This window comes from Oncorhynchus mykiss, chromosome 6 (assembly GCF_057628025.1).
Source record: "Oncorhynchus mykiss isolate SJ-2025 chromosome 6, ASM5762802v1, whole genome shotgun sequence".
Lineage (NCBI taxonomy): Eukaryota > Metazoa > Chordata > Actinopteri > Salmoniformes > Salmonidae > Oncorhynchus > Oncorhynchus mykiss.
The window spans coordinates 82,513,506-82,529,318 of record NC_143027.1 but is presented as its reverse complement, the minus strand read 5'-3'; the positions used below and the strand labels follow the sequence as shown (position 1 = coordinate 82,529,318).

Here is a 15,813-nt window from a genome sequence, read left to right as displayed (position 1 = left end):
TGCTTAGGTTTTACTACCATCTGCTGGTTGAAACATATATGCACATGATTCAGATTTTCCTCTTGAGTTTGAACATGAATTTATGTGACCTTGGATTGTAGTGAACATCTTTCGATGAGTGTGACTTCCTCTCTTAATCTTTATATGGCTAGATGTACATGTCCCTTCCCCATTAAACACAACATATGTGGACATATGTTATAGTTCATTGTAAACTCTACATATGAACCCTTTTCTTTATAACACTTAAACCATTCAGAATAGGCCTAAATCCGAAGCACAACATATGCTTTAACCAAAAACCCAGCCTAAACACAGGATCATATTAATCTGGAATAAAACAAATAAAAACAGGCCCCTGAATCAGATAAATGCAATCAATATCTGTTAAAATAGGCTATACAGAAGTTGCTGGCTAAATGTGAACCTTCAATTTTGGCTTTAGTATTGTCTGCATGGTTCATTAACTCATAAAATCTGAATATTTATGCTAACAGTAGAGCCCCACAGTGGAGATGTCATAATACCCATAAAGCATAGCGGTCAAACAGGGAAATGGATCCAATCGTTTTTCCACCATTCATTTTTTGCATAGGGGATGTTAGAAACACTTACAATAAGGGTTGTGTTTTGTGTAGGTTTACCCAGGCGTGACATTTTGATATCCATGTAAATCTCTCTCGGACAAGGTGACTTTTTGCAATATATTTATTCGGCTCTATTTCCTCTCAGATTTGAACATGCTAATTAGCATCAAAGTAGACATCATGCAAGATTACAAATCCCTGCAAACTCCTGCACATCATCTCGAGCTGACACCTTTGCTAACAGGTATTGTGTCAATTTAAAACTTGCACAAGACAGTTCAAATAATTGTCCATTTAAAGAAATGTAGCTAAATTATTCATTACTACACTTATCTAACATTAGATAGTTAATCCAGAGATTCGTACCTTTACCTTGATTCGGCAGTCTTGTCCAGATTATCATGGCATTTGTAGTTCTTTATGATAGCCACATTAGCAGCTAATTAGCATTTCATTTTGGGTGGGTAAATACAGGCAAATATATTGATAAAAGTCACCTTGTACTAGAGATTTACACAGCCTTTATTTTAAGTGTTTCTAAATACCCCCAAGGGAAAAAGAAATGGTGGGAAAAATGTTGGAGCCATTTCCCTGTTTGACCGCTAGGTTTTATGGGTATTATGACTCATGCTGTGGCACTCTATATACTGTAGTTTATGCTCATGTACATGGGAAGGTGTGCCCCTTTCTATCCAATGAGATAATCTGGGCTCCCCCAGAAGCAAAAGTTCCCTACAGACTCTTTAATCGCGGTGTTCTTTGCACAAGGTAGTATATTGCTGCATATACTTTGGCAGTACTAGGGTTAGTTTGACAACTATGGCACTGGCAGACCTATTTTCTGCCATAATTTATTTAGCATATTTAAGTAGCCTGCAGGCTACTCAAAATGTAGGCTGTAATTGAAAACAATACTGCATTTTAAATTGTGCCTCTGCAAGGACAGGCAAGAAATTGGTTATGTAGTCTAGGAATTACCCATATTTTCTGTCTCTATTTGAGGAGTAGCCTAATTTTGGTGAGAGTCCATGTTCTCCATGCCGCTGTCCTTTTTAAATTAATACATCCACTATTGAGGACGTTTTTTTAAATTATTATTATTATTAACACTCTCTAAGGACTACAGTGACAGCTTCTCGACGTTGGGATTTAGGTTTTGTACCTGTATTCTTGCGCTGATCTACACATTTTCGTGCATGAGGCACCGTTTCCAGGCCTTATCCTTTGCTTTAATTATTTATTTACGTGTAAACTGCGGTCTTGCTATCAAAACATTGATGGTCGATAATCCCCATCTCTGTTGAGGGCCGAACTAAAACACCTTCATTTATTTTCATCTCAAATTGGAGTAGGCTGGCACACAGTCATTATGGCTCGTCCACGGCCGCGGGAGTACAAGGCAGGAGATTTGGTTTTTGCGAAGATGAAGGGATACCCACACTGGCCAGCGAGGGTGAGTAGGTGATGCAGCCGAGCTGAAAAGCAGGGAGGCGGGGTTGCCTGAGACAATACCGCCGATGCTTTGGGATATATGCGATGGGCTCCTTCTTCACCATGCGTGTTTGTCTTTCGCAGCTTAGTTCACAGTGAACCTACCTACCTACCTTCATCACATATTCAGCTATTGCGGATCGCTATTTTGATACGCTGCAAACCACAATAACCAGTCATTCTTATGTTTACCATTCTTTACATTTTCCCTGTGTTTCCCAGTCAGGAAATGAGGGCGCTATTGAATGGTGTGCTACTACGTCTGTTTTTGAATCCGTCTCTTCCTTACGTTTTTACTTTTCATTTCCCACATTCCACAAATTCACTTGAATGCAAAGCGGTTGTAATTGTATCGACCTATAGAGTAATTAGCTACTGTAGCAGCGATTTGGTATAGCCTACTAGAGCTAGCCTTTATAGTCAGTCAGACTTGACCTGAGGTAACCAGGTGACGTGAGCCCTTTCCAACAACAATGTTACATTGTAAGCGTTCTGATTACACTGTTGGCCTCAAGTGTTCTAGCATCTGCAACATTGTTTGAAGATACTGACACTTTACACTCTTATTTCTGTTGTTTGGAATATGTAGACAACACACAGCATTGGAGATATGACACTACTGCATACTGACATATTAAAGTGTGTTAATGCAGTTCACATACACTGTTGCAGTTTGTATTATGGGTTCATTCCTGAGATCCCATGAACAGATACATCTGACATGAGTGTAATAACAGTCTCTCTCTCTCTCTCTCTCTCTCTCTCTCTCTCTCTCTCTCTCTACATCACTCTCTCTCTCTACATCACTCTCTCACACTCTCTACATCTCTCTCTCTCTCACTCTCTACATCACTCTCTCACTCTCTCTCTCTACATCACTCTCTCTCACTCTACATCACTCTCTCTCACTCCCTACATCACTTTCTCTCTCTCTCTACATCACTCTCTCACTCTCTACATCTCTCTCTCTCTCTACATCACTCTCTCTCTCTCTACATCACTCTCTCTCTCTCTACGTCACTCTCTCACTCTCTACATCACTCTCACTCTCTCTCTCTACATCACTCTCTCTCTCTCTCTCTCTCTCTCTCACACACTCTCTACATCACTCTCTCTCTACATCACTCTCTCTCTCTCTACATCACTCTCTCTCTCTCTACATCTTTCTCTCTCACTCTCTACATCACCCTCTCTCTCTCTCTCTCTCTCTCTCTCTCTCTCTCTCTCTCTCTCTCTCTCTACCCCCATTAGATTGATGAACTTCCAGAGGGAGCTGTCAAGCCACCTGCTAATAAATATCCCATATTTTTCTTCGGCACACATGAAACGTAAGCCAACACACTATTATGTCCCAAATGGCACCCTATTCCCTATATAGTGCACTACCTTTGACCAGAGCCCAATGGGGTAAGTAGTGCACTACATAGTGAATATTTGGGACACATGCACACCTTTACAACTTTTTTGTTGATAAGCTTATTACCAAAAGCATCTCCTGTGGCCTATGTTAATACACTGAGGCCTATGGTGTTACACTGTGGCCTATGTTATTACACTGAGGCCTATGTTATTACACTGAGACCTATGTTATTACACTGTGGCCTATGTTAATACACTGAGGCCTATGTTATTACACTGAGGCCTATGTTATTACACTGTGGCCTATGTTAATACACTGAGGCCTATGTTATTACACTGAGACCTATGTTATTACACTGAGGCCTGTGTTATTACACTGTGGCCTATGTTATTACACTGAGGCCTATGGTGTTACACTGTGGCCTATGTTATTACACTGAGGCCTATGTTATTACACTGAGGCCTATGTTATTACACTGTGGCCTATGTTCATACGCTGAGGCCTGTGTTATTACACTAAGGCCTATGGTGTTACACTGAGGCCTATGATATTACACTGAGGCCTATGTTATTACACTGTGGCCTATGTTAATACACTGAGGCCTATGTTATTACACTGTGGCCTATGTTAATACACTGAGGCCTGTGTTATTACACTAAGGCCTATGGTGTTACACTGAGGCCTATGATATTACACTGAGGCCTATGTTATTACACTGTGGCCTATGTTATTACACTGTGGCCTATGTTAATACACTGAGGCCTATGTTATTACACTGAGGCCTATGTTATTACACTGTGGCCTATGTTAATACACTGAGGCCTGTGTTATTACACTAAGGCCTATGGTGTTACACTGAGGCCTATGATATTACACTGAGGCCTATGTTAATACACTGAGGCCTATGATATTACACTGAGGCCTATGTTATTACACTGAGGCCTATGTTATTACACTGAGGCCTATGGTGTTACACTGAGGCCTATGTTAATACACTGAGGCCTATCTTATTACACTGAGTTCTATGATATTACACTGAGGCCTATCTTATTACACTGAGGCCTATGTTAATACACTGAGTTCTATGATATTACACTGAGGCCTATCTTATTACACTGAGGCCTATGTTATTACACTGAGGCCTATGGTGTTACACTGAGGCCTATGTTAATACACTGAGGCCTATGATATTACACTGAGGCCTATGTTAATACACTGAGGCCTATGTTAATACACTGAGGCCTATGTTATTACACTGAGGCCTATGTTAATACACTGAGGCCTATTTTTATTACACTGAGGCCTATGTTAATACACTGAGGCCTATGTTAATACACTGAGGCCTATGATAATACACTGAGGCCTATGTTAATACACTGAGGCCTATGTTAATAGACTGAGGCCTATGTTAATACACTGAGGCCTATGTTATTACACTGAGGCCTATGGTGTTACACTGAGGCCTATGTTAATACACTGAGGCCTATGTTAATACACTGAGGCCTATGTTAATACACTGAGGCCTATGTTAATACACTGAGGCCTATGTTATTACACTGAGGCCTATCTTATTACACTGAGTTCTATGATATTACACTGAGGCCTATCTTATTACACTGAGGCCTATGTTAATACACTGAGTTCTATGATATTACACTGAGGCCTATCTTATTACACTGAGGCCTATGTTATTACACTGAGGCCTATGGTGTTACACTGAGGCCTATGTTAATACACTGAGGCCTATGATATTACACTGAGGCCTATGTTAATACACTGAGGCCTATGTTAATACACTGAGGCCTATCTTATTAAACTGAGGCCTATGTTAATACACTGAGGCCTATGTTATTACACTGAGGCCTATGTTAATACACTGAGGCCTATGTTAATACACTGAGGCCTATGTTAATACACTGAGGCCTATGTTAATACACTGAGGCCTATGTTATTACACTGAGGCCTATGTTAATACACTGAGTCCTATGTTATTACACTGAGGCCTATGGTGTTACACTGAGGCCTATGGTGTTACACTGAGGCCTATGGTGTTACACTGAGGCCTATGTTATTACACTGAGGCCTATGTTATTACACTGAGGCCTATGTTATTACACTGAGGCCTATGTTATTTCACTGAGGCCTATGTTATTACACTGAGGCCTATGTTATTACACTGAGGCCTATGTTATTACACTGAGGCCTATGTTATTACACTGAGGCCTATGTTATTACACTGAGGCCTATGTTATTACACTGAGGCCTATGTTATTACACTGAGGCCTATGGTGTTACACAGTTATAGCACTGTATTTATTTTTTTATTTAGTACTTTTACCCCTTTCTCTCCCCTTTCTCTTCATGGTACCTAATTGGTAGTTACGGTCTTGTCTCATCGCTGCAACTCCCGTACAGACTCGGGAGAGGTCGAGAGCCGTGCGTCCTCCAAAACACAACCCAACCAATGCCCACAGCCGCACCAATGTGTCGGAGAAAACACAGTGCACCTGGCGACCGTGTCAGCGTGCACTGTGCTCGGCCCGCCACAGGAGTCGCTAGTGCGCGATGGGACAAGGGCATCCCTGCCGGCCAAACCCTCCCCAATTGGGCCAATTGTGCGCCGCCCCATGGGTCTCCTGGTCGCGGCCTGCTGCGACAGAGCCTGGAATCGGACCCAGAATCCCTAGTGGCACAGCTAGCACTGCGATTCAGTGCCTTAGACCATTACGCCACTCAGAGCCCGTTATAACAATGTATTATAGTGATCAGCAGATAATATAGGCCTATTATAAACTGGAAGGTTTGAGCCCTGAATGATGATTGACTGCCGTGGTATATCAGACCGTATATCACGGGTATGGCAACATATTTATTTTTACTGCTCTAATTACATTGGTAAACAGTTTATAATAGCAATAAGGCATCTCAGGGGTTTGAGGTATATGGCCAATATACCACGGTTAAGGGCTGTGCCCAGGCACTCCGTGTTGTGTCGTACATAAGAACAGCCCTTAGCCGTGGTAAATTGGCCATATATTACACTCCCTTGTGCCTCATTGCTTAAATATCTTAACTTGGGTACTTTATGGTGAATATATTTATTGTTCGCACACACACTCTAGTTATAAACATGAACGCTCACTTCACAAAACAGTAGCACAACTTGAGTATATCAGTTACATGACAGAGTCTTTGTAGTACATATACTGAGTGTACAAAACATTAAGAACACCTGCTCTTTCCATGACATAGACTGACCAGGTGAATCCAGGTGAAAGATATGATCCCTTATTGATGTCACTTGTTAAATCCACTTCAAATCAGTGTAGATGAAGGGGAGGAGACAGGATAAAGAAGGATTTTTAAGTCTTGAGACAATTGAGACATGGATTATGTATGTGTAACATTCAGAGGGTGATTGGACAAGACAAAAGATTGAAGTGCCTTTGAAGAGGGTATGGTAGTAGGTGCCAGGCGCACCGCTTTGTGTCAAGAACTGCAATGCTTCAGGGTTTTTCATGCTCAGCAGTTTCCCGTGTGTATCAACAATGGTCCACCACCCAAAGGACATCCAGACAACTTGACACAACTGTGGGAAACATTGGAGTCAACAAGGGCCAGCATCCCTGTGGAACGCTTTCAACACCTTGTAGAGTCCATGCCCCGACGAATATAGGCTGCCCTGAGGGGAAAGGGGGGTGCAACTCAATATTAGGAAGGTGTTCTTAATGTTTTGTACACTCAGTGTAAGTTACATTTTTGTGATGACAGATTAATGTTAGTGGTTTGGTTCTGGTCAGGTTGGTATTACTGCTCACCATCTCTGTCCCACCACAGTGCCTTCCTGGGCCCCAGGGATCTCCTACCATACAAGGAGTACAAGGACAAGTTTGGCAAGTCCAACAAGAGGAAAGGTTTCAACGAGGGTCTGTGGGAGATCGAGAACAACGCAGGGGTCAAATTCACCGGCTATCAGGTCCGTCGTGCTTCTCGGTCCATTTTTATGGATTGGCCGGCACATACAGAAGTATACAAAAGTCATCCAGATATGTGGACAGTGCATTCTGAATAGCAGTTATAACTTATAAGCCCAACTCATAACTAATAACTTCTAAGCCATCAGAAACAAGGACACACACACACACACACACACGAGAGTTGTATCTTAGTTGCTGATGTCTCATAACTTCTTGTCATAGTCCAGTGTCTACATATTATGGGCTGCTGCTTCACCTTGGTGCAGTCCTCTCCTGGAGAGTTCCTTATAGAAGAGACTTCTATTTTATTTGTTTTCCTCTCAATATTTTCTCAGTTGATCTCAATAGCACATCAGTGAATAGTGTCTGCTCACTGTACTGTTTTGTAGATTTTTCTCGTGTCACTATGAAGCCAAAGGTATATTTCCTACTCTGTGTGTACAATAAAGTTGTACTATATTCTACTGTACTCTGTCCTATGTTCTCAGGCCATCCAGCAGCAGAGCTTTTCCAAGACGGAGGGAGAAGGAGACGTGGCAGACGGAAGCAGTGAAGGAGAGGAGAGAGATTCCATAGAGGAGGTGGAAGATGACAAAGGCAAACTGAAGGAAGACAGGTCCGGGTTCAAACGGAAAAGGACGGCCTCCTCTAAGGTACCAGGTCATCACAAACTAGTTATCAGACCTGTTATTACACTCTATCACACTGTAAACCTGTAGAACTCAACCATAGTCCTGGAGACCCACAGGGTGTGCAGATGTTTGTTCCAACCCAGCATTAACGCACCTGGTTCAAAGACTTGATAGATGATTTGTTTGGTCAGTTGTGTTAGTGCTGGGCTATATAAAAGTCTGCCAGTCTGTGGGAACCCAGGAACAGGGTTGAAGAACACTGGCTTAACATAAATGTCACGATGGTCTTGGGCGTGTTTTTTTATTTTTTTGTATGAGATGGTTGACAACAGGGTCATTTCAGGGGCATCTCTAAAGTGCATCTAAAAACTTTCAAGGGGCTTCCTCTCCTTGCTTCCTCTCCTTGCCTCCTCTCCTTGTCTCCTCTCCTTCATCTGCACTGACCGGACAAGGTGAAAGCAATATGACGGATGCCTTCCAACCAGGTATCTGTCTTCACTTGTTTAGCAATGTCAGCTAAATGAAACAAACGATAAGATGAGAGGAAGCCACGTGAGACTATTGAGATCTATCTCTAGTCTCTCCGGAGCTATAGCTAACCTATAGGTTAAAGGTAAAAGGTCAGAGTGCAGGTGCGTATGTTCAGGGGAGCAATGGGAGGGGGGGTAGCTATCCTAAGCCTACTGATACATTACATTGCAAGTCGTCAGCATATCTTGAAAAATAATGATTATGAAGTGAACTCGGAGGGTTGAGAAACGCTGATAGTTCCATTTGAATGGTATTTCCTTCATCAGGACAACACAAAGCCTATGGGCCCATACAGAGGCAGGGTGGTTGTAGGTAATGTTACTGTGGTGTCCATTGAGGCCTGGGTTGAAAAAAGTCACCCACAGCCCTCTCCACCCCGTCCTCGCTTAGCAACCACTGTTGCCTAGCAACTGGGCTCTATTACGCACATCTATTCGATGGAATGTAGCATTCCAGAAGACCGACCTCAGCCTCTCAAATTGGAAGTTTAACTCGTGCTTGCATTACACAGATGAACATTTTATTGCTTTTGTTCTTCAAAGTGCTGGCTATGCTTTTGCTGTTTTGTTTCTCAGTGCGAATACAGCTGTTTTGTTTCTCAGTGCAAATACAGCTGTTTTGTTTCTCAGTGCAAATACAGCTGTTTTGTTTCTCAGTGCAAATACAGCTGTTTTGTTTCTCAGTGCGAATACAGCTGTTTTGTTTCTCAGTGCAAATACAGCTGTTTTGTTTCTCAGTGCAAATACAGCTGTTTTGTTTCTCAGTGCAAATACAGCTGTTTTGTTTCTCAGTGCAAATACAGCTGTTTTGTTTCTCAGTGCAAATACAGCTGTTTTGTTTCTCAGTGCAAATACAGCTGTTTTGTTTCTCAGTGCAAATACAGCTGTTTTGTTTCTCAGTGCAAATACAGCTGTTTTGTTTCTCAGTGTTTTGTTTAAGTGCACATAACATTTGACCTGTGTTCTTTATACGTGTAGTGTGTTGTAGTGAAAGTTAAACAAATCAGCATCACACACAGAGTTGAACTGAGCTATGCAGAGCAGATGTTATGTTAATACATTATGATACTCTGACAGGGATGTTAATACATTATGATACTCTAACGGGGATGTTATGTTAATACATTATGATACTCTGACAGGGATGTTAATACATTATGATACTCTAACGGGGATGTTATGTTAATACATTATGATACTCTAACAGGGATGTTAATACATTATGATACTCTAACAGGGATGTTAATACATTATGATACTCTAACAGGGATGTTAATACATTATGCCATTCTAACAGGGAGCAGATCTGATTGGTTGAAACATCATTAGCCATGCTCACTTTTTCAGATACCTACAGAACATTTGGTGTCCAGAAATTATTTAAAAAATCGTCCAGTTCAAAGAATAATGGATGTCACGACTCCTGCCGAAGTCGGCTCCTCTCCTTGTTCGGGCGGCGCTCGGCGGTCGACGTCACCGGTCCTCTAGCCATCGCCCCTCCACCTTTCATTTTCCATTTGTTTTGTCTTGTTTTTTCACACACCTGTTTTACATCCCCTCATCACTCTACGTGTATATTTTCCTCTGTTCCCCCCATGTCTGTGTGTGTAATTGTTCGTTACGTGTCATGTGTGACGCTTCATGCTGGTTTTTCGCCGGGTCTTGTTTGGAACCCGTGGTATTGTATGCTGTTCAATATTTGTGTGACAAGTGCGCTATTTGCTTTTGCCTTTGGCGGGAATGTCGTTACACAGTTGCGTCCGACTGTTTTCCTTCTGCCAAATAAAGTGTGCCTGTTCACTCATCTCTGCTCTCCTGCACCTGACTTCAGTTCACCAGTTGCACACACTGTTGACAATGAATGCATTCATTAAACTTCATTAAGTACTTACTTTATTGTTCAATGAGACTCTATGTTTCCCACATATTGCAAGACAGCAAATCATATTTGTGAAATTGTATGAAATACTTATTGATACAGTATTATGGACTCTAGCTATCCACTAGCAAAGCACGTCCATTTAGTGTTGCATGAGTGCTGTTCTGACAAATAAGCACCTCATCACTACCTGCACACAACAACTTCCTGGTTTCAACGTCCTCAGGAAGGAGTGGTCCTCAATAGGTTCAGAACTGGCCACGGCCCATGGCTCGCCAACCTCCAGCGATGGGGCATAAAAGCAAGCCCCCTATGGCCTGTGGGTTGGAGAAAACAATGCACCACATTTTTTTGCATTCACTGAATAAACAAATAGTGCTGATCTGTGTGTGTTGTCCCCAGAAGTCATCCAAGCTGTCCAGGATCTCGTCTGGAGAGGAGGATCTGGAGGACGGGAAAGAGGAGGATCAGAAGAGCGGATCGGAGGGGGGAGACCCCGATAACGGCATCATTCAGAACACTGCCGACAGCAAGGTGGGCCGCCCAGGGGGGATGTCAGGGTTGGGGACAATTCTAATTAAAGTCAGTTAAATCAGGAAAGGATTTTAATTTAAAATAATGTTTTATTTATTTAAAATAAATAGGTTCTCCTTTTCAGTTTATTGAAAATATAACATTTTTACAACAATTAAGTCAGAATTTCAGTCTACTTCTTGAATTGACTGTCTTCAATTTGAATTGACCCCAACCATGGTGGATGTAGCCTGATCCCAGATCTGTTTGTATGCTTGGGGTGACATTGACCCTAGTTGACAAGACATTGCTGACACATTTCAGTCACAGGTATGTTTATTCCTTCCTTGGAACCGCAAAGTGATAGTGTTGCAAGATCAACACTTGATTACTAATTTATTTGATTTAGCAAAGATTAAAATGGAGATGAAAATGTTGCAGATATTGTTCATTCAATGCAGGAATACTGACACCAGGGGGCATGGTAGCAAAATAACTGTTCTGATTCTCTTGTATCATTCAAACAGCATTATTATATCACTTCATTGTGTCCTGTGTCACTGTCAGATACTTATGTTTCTGATGTGTACTCTAATTGTTTAATAGGATATTTTTCAATTAGAATATTTGTATGCCTCTGTTCCAGAACCAGTTGCTGAGAGAAGAACATTAGGTGCTGTGGACACCTGCCGAGGGAAGGGAAGGTATTCATTGTTGCTGTCACGTGATATTGGAATGGTCAAACTCCCATAATCACCACCTCTAGCACTACCTGTAATGGGTCATTCACATCCATCTCTATGTAGAAAATAACACACATCTACTGCAGTATATCACTAAATCTGTACAACTCTGCTTCAGCCAGTAGACGCCCAGGCTTGACTAGAGCCAAGGTAACTAGCTTCAAAACAACATACACACACACTTGTGTCCCCATCTCTTTCAAAATCAGAACACCACATTTCATATCTAAACAGTGTAAAATAAGCATCAATCGATATTTATATTGACCCTTAGCCTCCACTATCTGATTCCATCAATGATTCATATAGGTAAACATGTTAGCTATGTTTGATAAAACTTCTATGAATATACAGTATAATATACTCCCTTGTGGTCTATGATGATTGATATATGTTGGGTATTGCAGTGTTCTGATCATACTAGTTGTATCTTGGATTTGCTTTTATAAAACAATGGTTTAAGGGGAGGGACTAGCTTAGGGTTGCAAAATTCCAGTACATTTTCAAAACTGTCCAGTTTTCCAGAAATCCCGGTTGGAATAATCCTGCAATCAGGAGGGAATAAGCAGGAAATCCAGTGATCATAAGACTGGAATTCATGTGAAACCTGAGAATTTGGGGAAAGTTACTGGAAATTTGAAATGTGTGTTAAACTGACTGTATAACATATCCATATCACTCAGCACTGTATGTTGCTCTTTTATGTAACCGCAAAAGATGAATGGGAAAAGACAGATAAATGTAGGAAGTGTTGTGCACAAACCGACTCTCTAACTCTCTATCTACAGTGCCTTGCGAAAGTATTCGGCCCCCTTGAACTTTGCGACCTTTTGCCACATTTCAGGCTTCAAACATAAAGATATAAAACTGTATTTTTTTGTGAAGAATCAACAACAAGTGGGACACAATCATGAAGTGGAATGACATTTATTGGATATTTCAAACTTTTTTAACAAATCAAAAACTGAAAAATTGGGCGTGCAAAATTATTCAGCCCCCTTAAGTTAATACTTTGTGGCGCCACCTTTTGCTGCGATTACAGCTGTAAGTCGCTTGGGGTATGTCTCTATCAGTTTTGCACATCGAGAGACTGACATTTTTTCCCATTCCTCCTTGCAAAACAACTCGAGCTCAGTGAGGTTGGATGGAGAGCATTTGTGAACAGCAGTTTTCAGTTCTTTCCACAGATTCTCGATTGGATTCAGGTCTGGACTTTGACTTGGCCATTCTAACACCTGGATATGTTTATTTTTGAACCATTCCATTGTAGATTTTGCTTTATGTTTTGGATCATTGTCTTGTTGGAAGACAAATCTCCATCCCAGTCTCAGGTCTTTTGCAGACTCCATCAGGTTTTCTTCCAGAATGGTCCTGTATTTGGCTCCATCCATCTTCCCATCAATTTTAACCATATTCCCTGTCCCTGCTGAAGAAAAGCAGGCCCAAACCATGATGCTGCCACCACCATGTTTGACAGTGGGGATGGTGTGTTCAGCTGTGTTGCTTTTACGCCAAACATAACGTTTTGCATTGTTGCCAAAAAGTTCCATTTTGGTTTCATCTGACCAGAGCACCTTCTTCCACATGTTTGGTGTGTCTCCCAGGTGGCTTGTGGCAAACTTTAAACAACACTTTTTATGGATATCTTTAAGAAATGGCTTTCTTCTTGCCACTCTTCCATAAAGGCCAGATTTGTGCAATATACGACTGATTGTTGTCCTATGGACAGAGTCTCCCACCTCAGCTGTAGATCTCTGCAGTTCATCCAGAGTGATCATGGTTCTCTTGGCTGCATCTCTGATCAGTCTTCTCCTTGTATGAGCTGAAAGTTTAGAGGGACGGCCAGGTCTTGGTAGATTTGCAGTGGTCTGATACTCCTTCCATTTCAATATTATCGCTTGCACAGTGCTCCTTGGGATGTTTAAAGCTTGGGAAATCTTTTTGTATCCAAATCCGGCTTTAAACTTCTTCACAACAGTATCTCGGACCTGCCTGGTGTGTTCCTTGTTCTTCATGATGCTCTCTGCGCTTTTAACGGACCTCTGAGACTATCACAGTGCAGGTGCATTTATACGGAGACTTGATTACACACAGGTGGATTGTATTTATCATCATTAGTCATTTAGGTCAACATTGGATCATTCAGAGATCCTCACTGAACTTCTGGAGAGAGTTTGCTGCACTGAAAGTAAAGGGGCTGAATAATTTTGCACGCCCAATTTTTCAGTTTTTGATTTGTTAAAAAAGTTTGAAATATCCAATAAATGTCGTTCCACTTCATGATTGTGTCCCACTTGTTGTTGATTCTTCACAAAAAAATACAGTTTTATATCTTTATGTTTGAAGCCTGAAATGTGGCAAAAGGTCGCAAAGTTCAAGGGGGCCGAATACTTTCGCATGGCACTGTACTTTTGTGCACTACGCTGCCTTCATCTTTCTATGGGAAGTGATTAATTGGTTTTAACCTGTGTCAGTAGAATCGGTTATGGTATATTTTAAAAGCTTTCTATAGTGGCATGCTAAACTGTTGTACACAACTACCTAGTTATTTTTTTTACGTTTTCAATTATACTGAACAAAAAGGTAAACGCAACATGTAAAATGTTTCATGATGAGCTGAAATAAAAGATCCCAGAAATGTTTCATACGCACAAAAACATTATTTCTCTCAAATTTGGTGCACAAATTTGTTTAAGTCACTGTTAGTGAGCATTTCTCCATTGCCAAGATTGTCCATCCACCTGACAGGTGTGGCATATCAAGAGGCTGATTAAATTAGCATTACACAGGTGCTCCTTGTGCTAGGGACAATAAAAGTTTTGTCACACAACACAATGCCACAGATGTCGCAAGTTTTGAGTGAGCGTGCAATTGGCATGCTGACTGCAGGAATGTCCACCAGAGCTGTTGCCAGAGAATTGAATGTTCATTTCTCTACCATAAGCCGCCTCCAACGTCATTTTAGAGAATTTGACAGTACATCCAACCAGCCTCACAACCGCAGACCACGTGTAACCACACCAGCCCAGGACCTCCACATCCAGCTTCTTCACCTGCGGGATCGTGTGAGACCAACCACCCGGACAGCTGATGAAACTGAGGCGTATTTCTGTCTGTAAAAAAACGCTTTTGTGGGGAAAAACTCATTCTGATTGGCTGGGCCTGGCTCCCAAGTGGGTGGGTCTATGCCCTCCCATGGCTGCTTCCCTGCCCACTGTGTGAAATCAATAGATTAGGGCCTAATGAATTAATTTACATTGACTGATTTCCTTATATGAACTGTAACTCAGTAAAATCTTTGAAATTGTTGCATGTTGCGTTTATATAAACTCAGTAAAATCTTTAAAATTGTTGCATGTTGCGTTTATATATTTGTTCAGTATACCTGCTGTTTTTCCATTCACACTTCTTCCACAGTGCGGTGAATGAGAAAAAAAGACATAACACAACCATGTTTGCAAGCACCTTTCTCAGACGATATATTGATTTTCATCCTGAGGCATTTATGACATGTTGGAAACTCAGAAATACAAGCTTCCGAGTTAAAAAAACAACATTTGAACTGCCCTCCAACTATTTACAAGTGACATTACCTACTAAGGAAATGACCTCGATAACGAAATCAGCGTTCTCAACGAGTTCAAGGCATGTGAATGCACACAACTCGTTTCTCCGAGTTTTCAAGTCATATTTTCAGAGTTTCCGACTTGTCATGAATGCAGCTTTAGTGTTTGGTGTAAAGTTGGCGCCTGGCATGCTGGAAAATGGTGTTTTCTGCCTTGGTTCAGCTTCCAAACTTACTGTTACACACTCCCATCAATGGTATGCCAGTAGCCTGCTCTCCTTCCTATGTCTTTATGAAAAATATATTCTATTTATTTTTTTGATGATAGTTGATTATAATACTGTGTGAAATGTAAACTCATACATTTTAATGTTTTGATTTAAACCTTTCAATCTTTGTTAATGCTCGGAATTAGAACATGTTTTACATTTGAAAGGTTTGTAGGTTAAAGTAAACTGTTGCTGTTTATGAACAAGACTTTTACAGAATAAACTCATTGGAATGCACTGTGTTTGAAAACACCTATTATTTGGATA

At 41.2% G+C, this 15,813-nt stretch overlaps 1 protein-coding gene across 4 annotated transcripts; it reads left to right on the top strand.

Moving 5' to 3' along the window:
- The first annotated feature begins 1,209 nt into the window (after positions 1-1,209).
- LOC110526699 (hepatoma-derived growth factor-related protein 3) lies at positions 1,210-15,783 on the top strand. Of its 4 annotated transcripts, none has more exons than XM_090239370.1 (7): positions 1,210-1,355; positions 1,940-2,040; positions 3,330-3,406; positions 7,276-7,414; positions 7,904-8,068; positions 10,859-10,990; positions 11,616-15,783. In XM_090239370.1, exons 2-7 carry the CDS (start codon positions 1,957-1,959, stop codon positions 11,640-11,642), a joined length of 624 nt encoding a protein of 207 aa, XP_090095496.1. In that variant the 5' UTR covers positions 1,210-1,355; positions 1,940-1,956; the 3' UTR covers positions 11,643-15,783. The 4 variants fall into 4 exon arrangements, with proteins under 4 accessions (XP_090095496.1, XP_090095495.1, XP_090095498.1 ...); XM_090239372.1 differs by having other exon boundaries at positions 1,250-1,355; positions 10,862-10,990; XM_090239369.1 differs by having other exon boundaries at positions 1,225-2,040.
- The last annotated feature ends 30 nt before the right edge of the window (positions 15,784-15,813 follow it).

Coding starts and splice junctions, on each gene's coding strand:
- LOC110526699 (XM_090239370.1), top strand. CDS start 1,957: ATGGCTCGTCCACGGCCGCGGGAGTACAAGGCAGGAGATTTGGTTTTT. Junction 3,407..7,275: donor TTCTTCGGCACACATGAAAC/GTAAGCCAACAC, acceptor GTCCCACCACAG/TGCCTTCCTGGGCCCCAGGG. Junction 7,415..7,903: donor TCAAATTCACCGGCTATCAG/GTCCGTCGTGCT, acceptor CTATGTTCTCAG/GCCATCCAGCAGCAGAGCTT.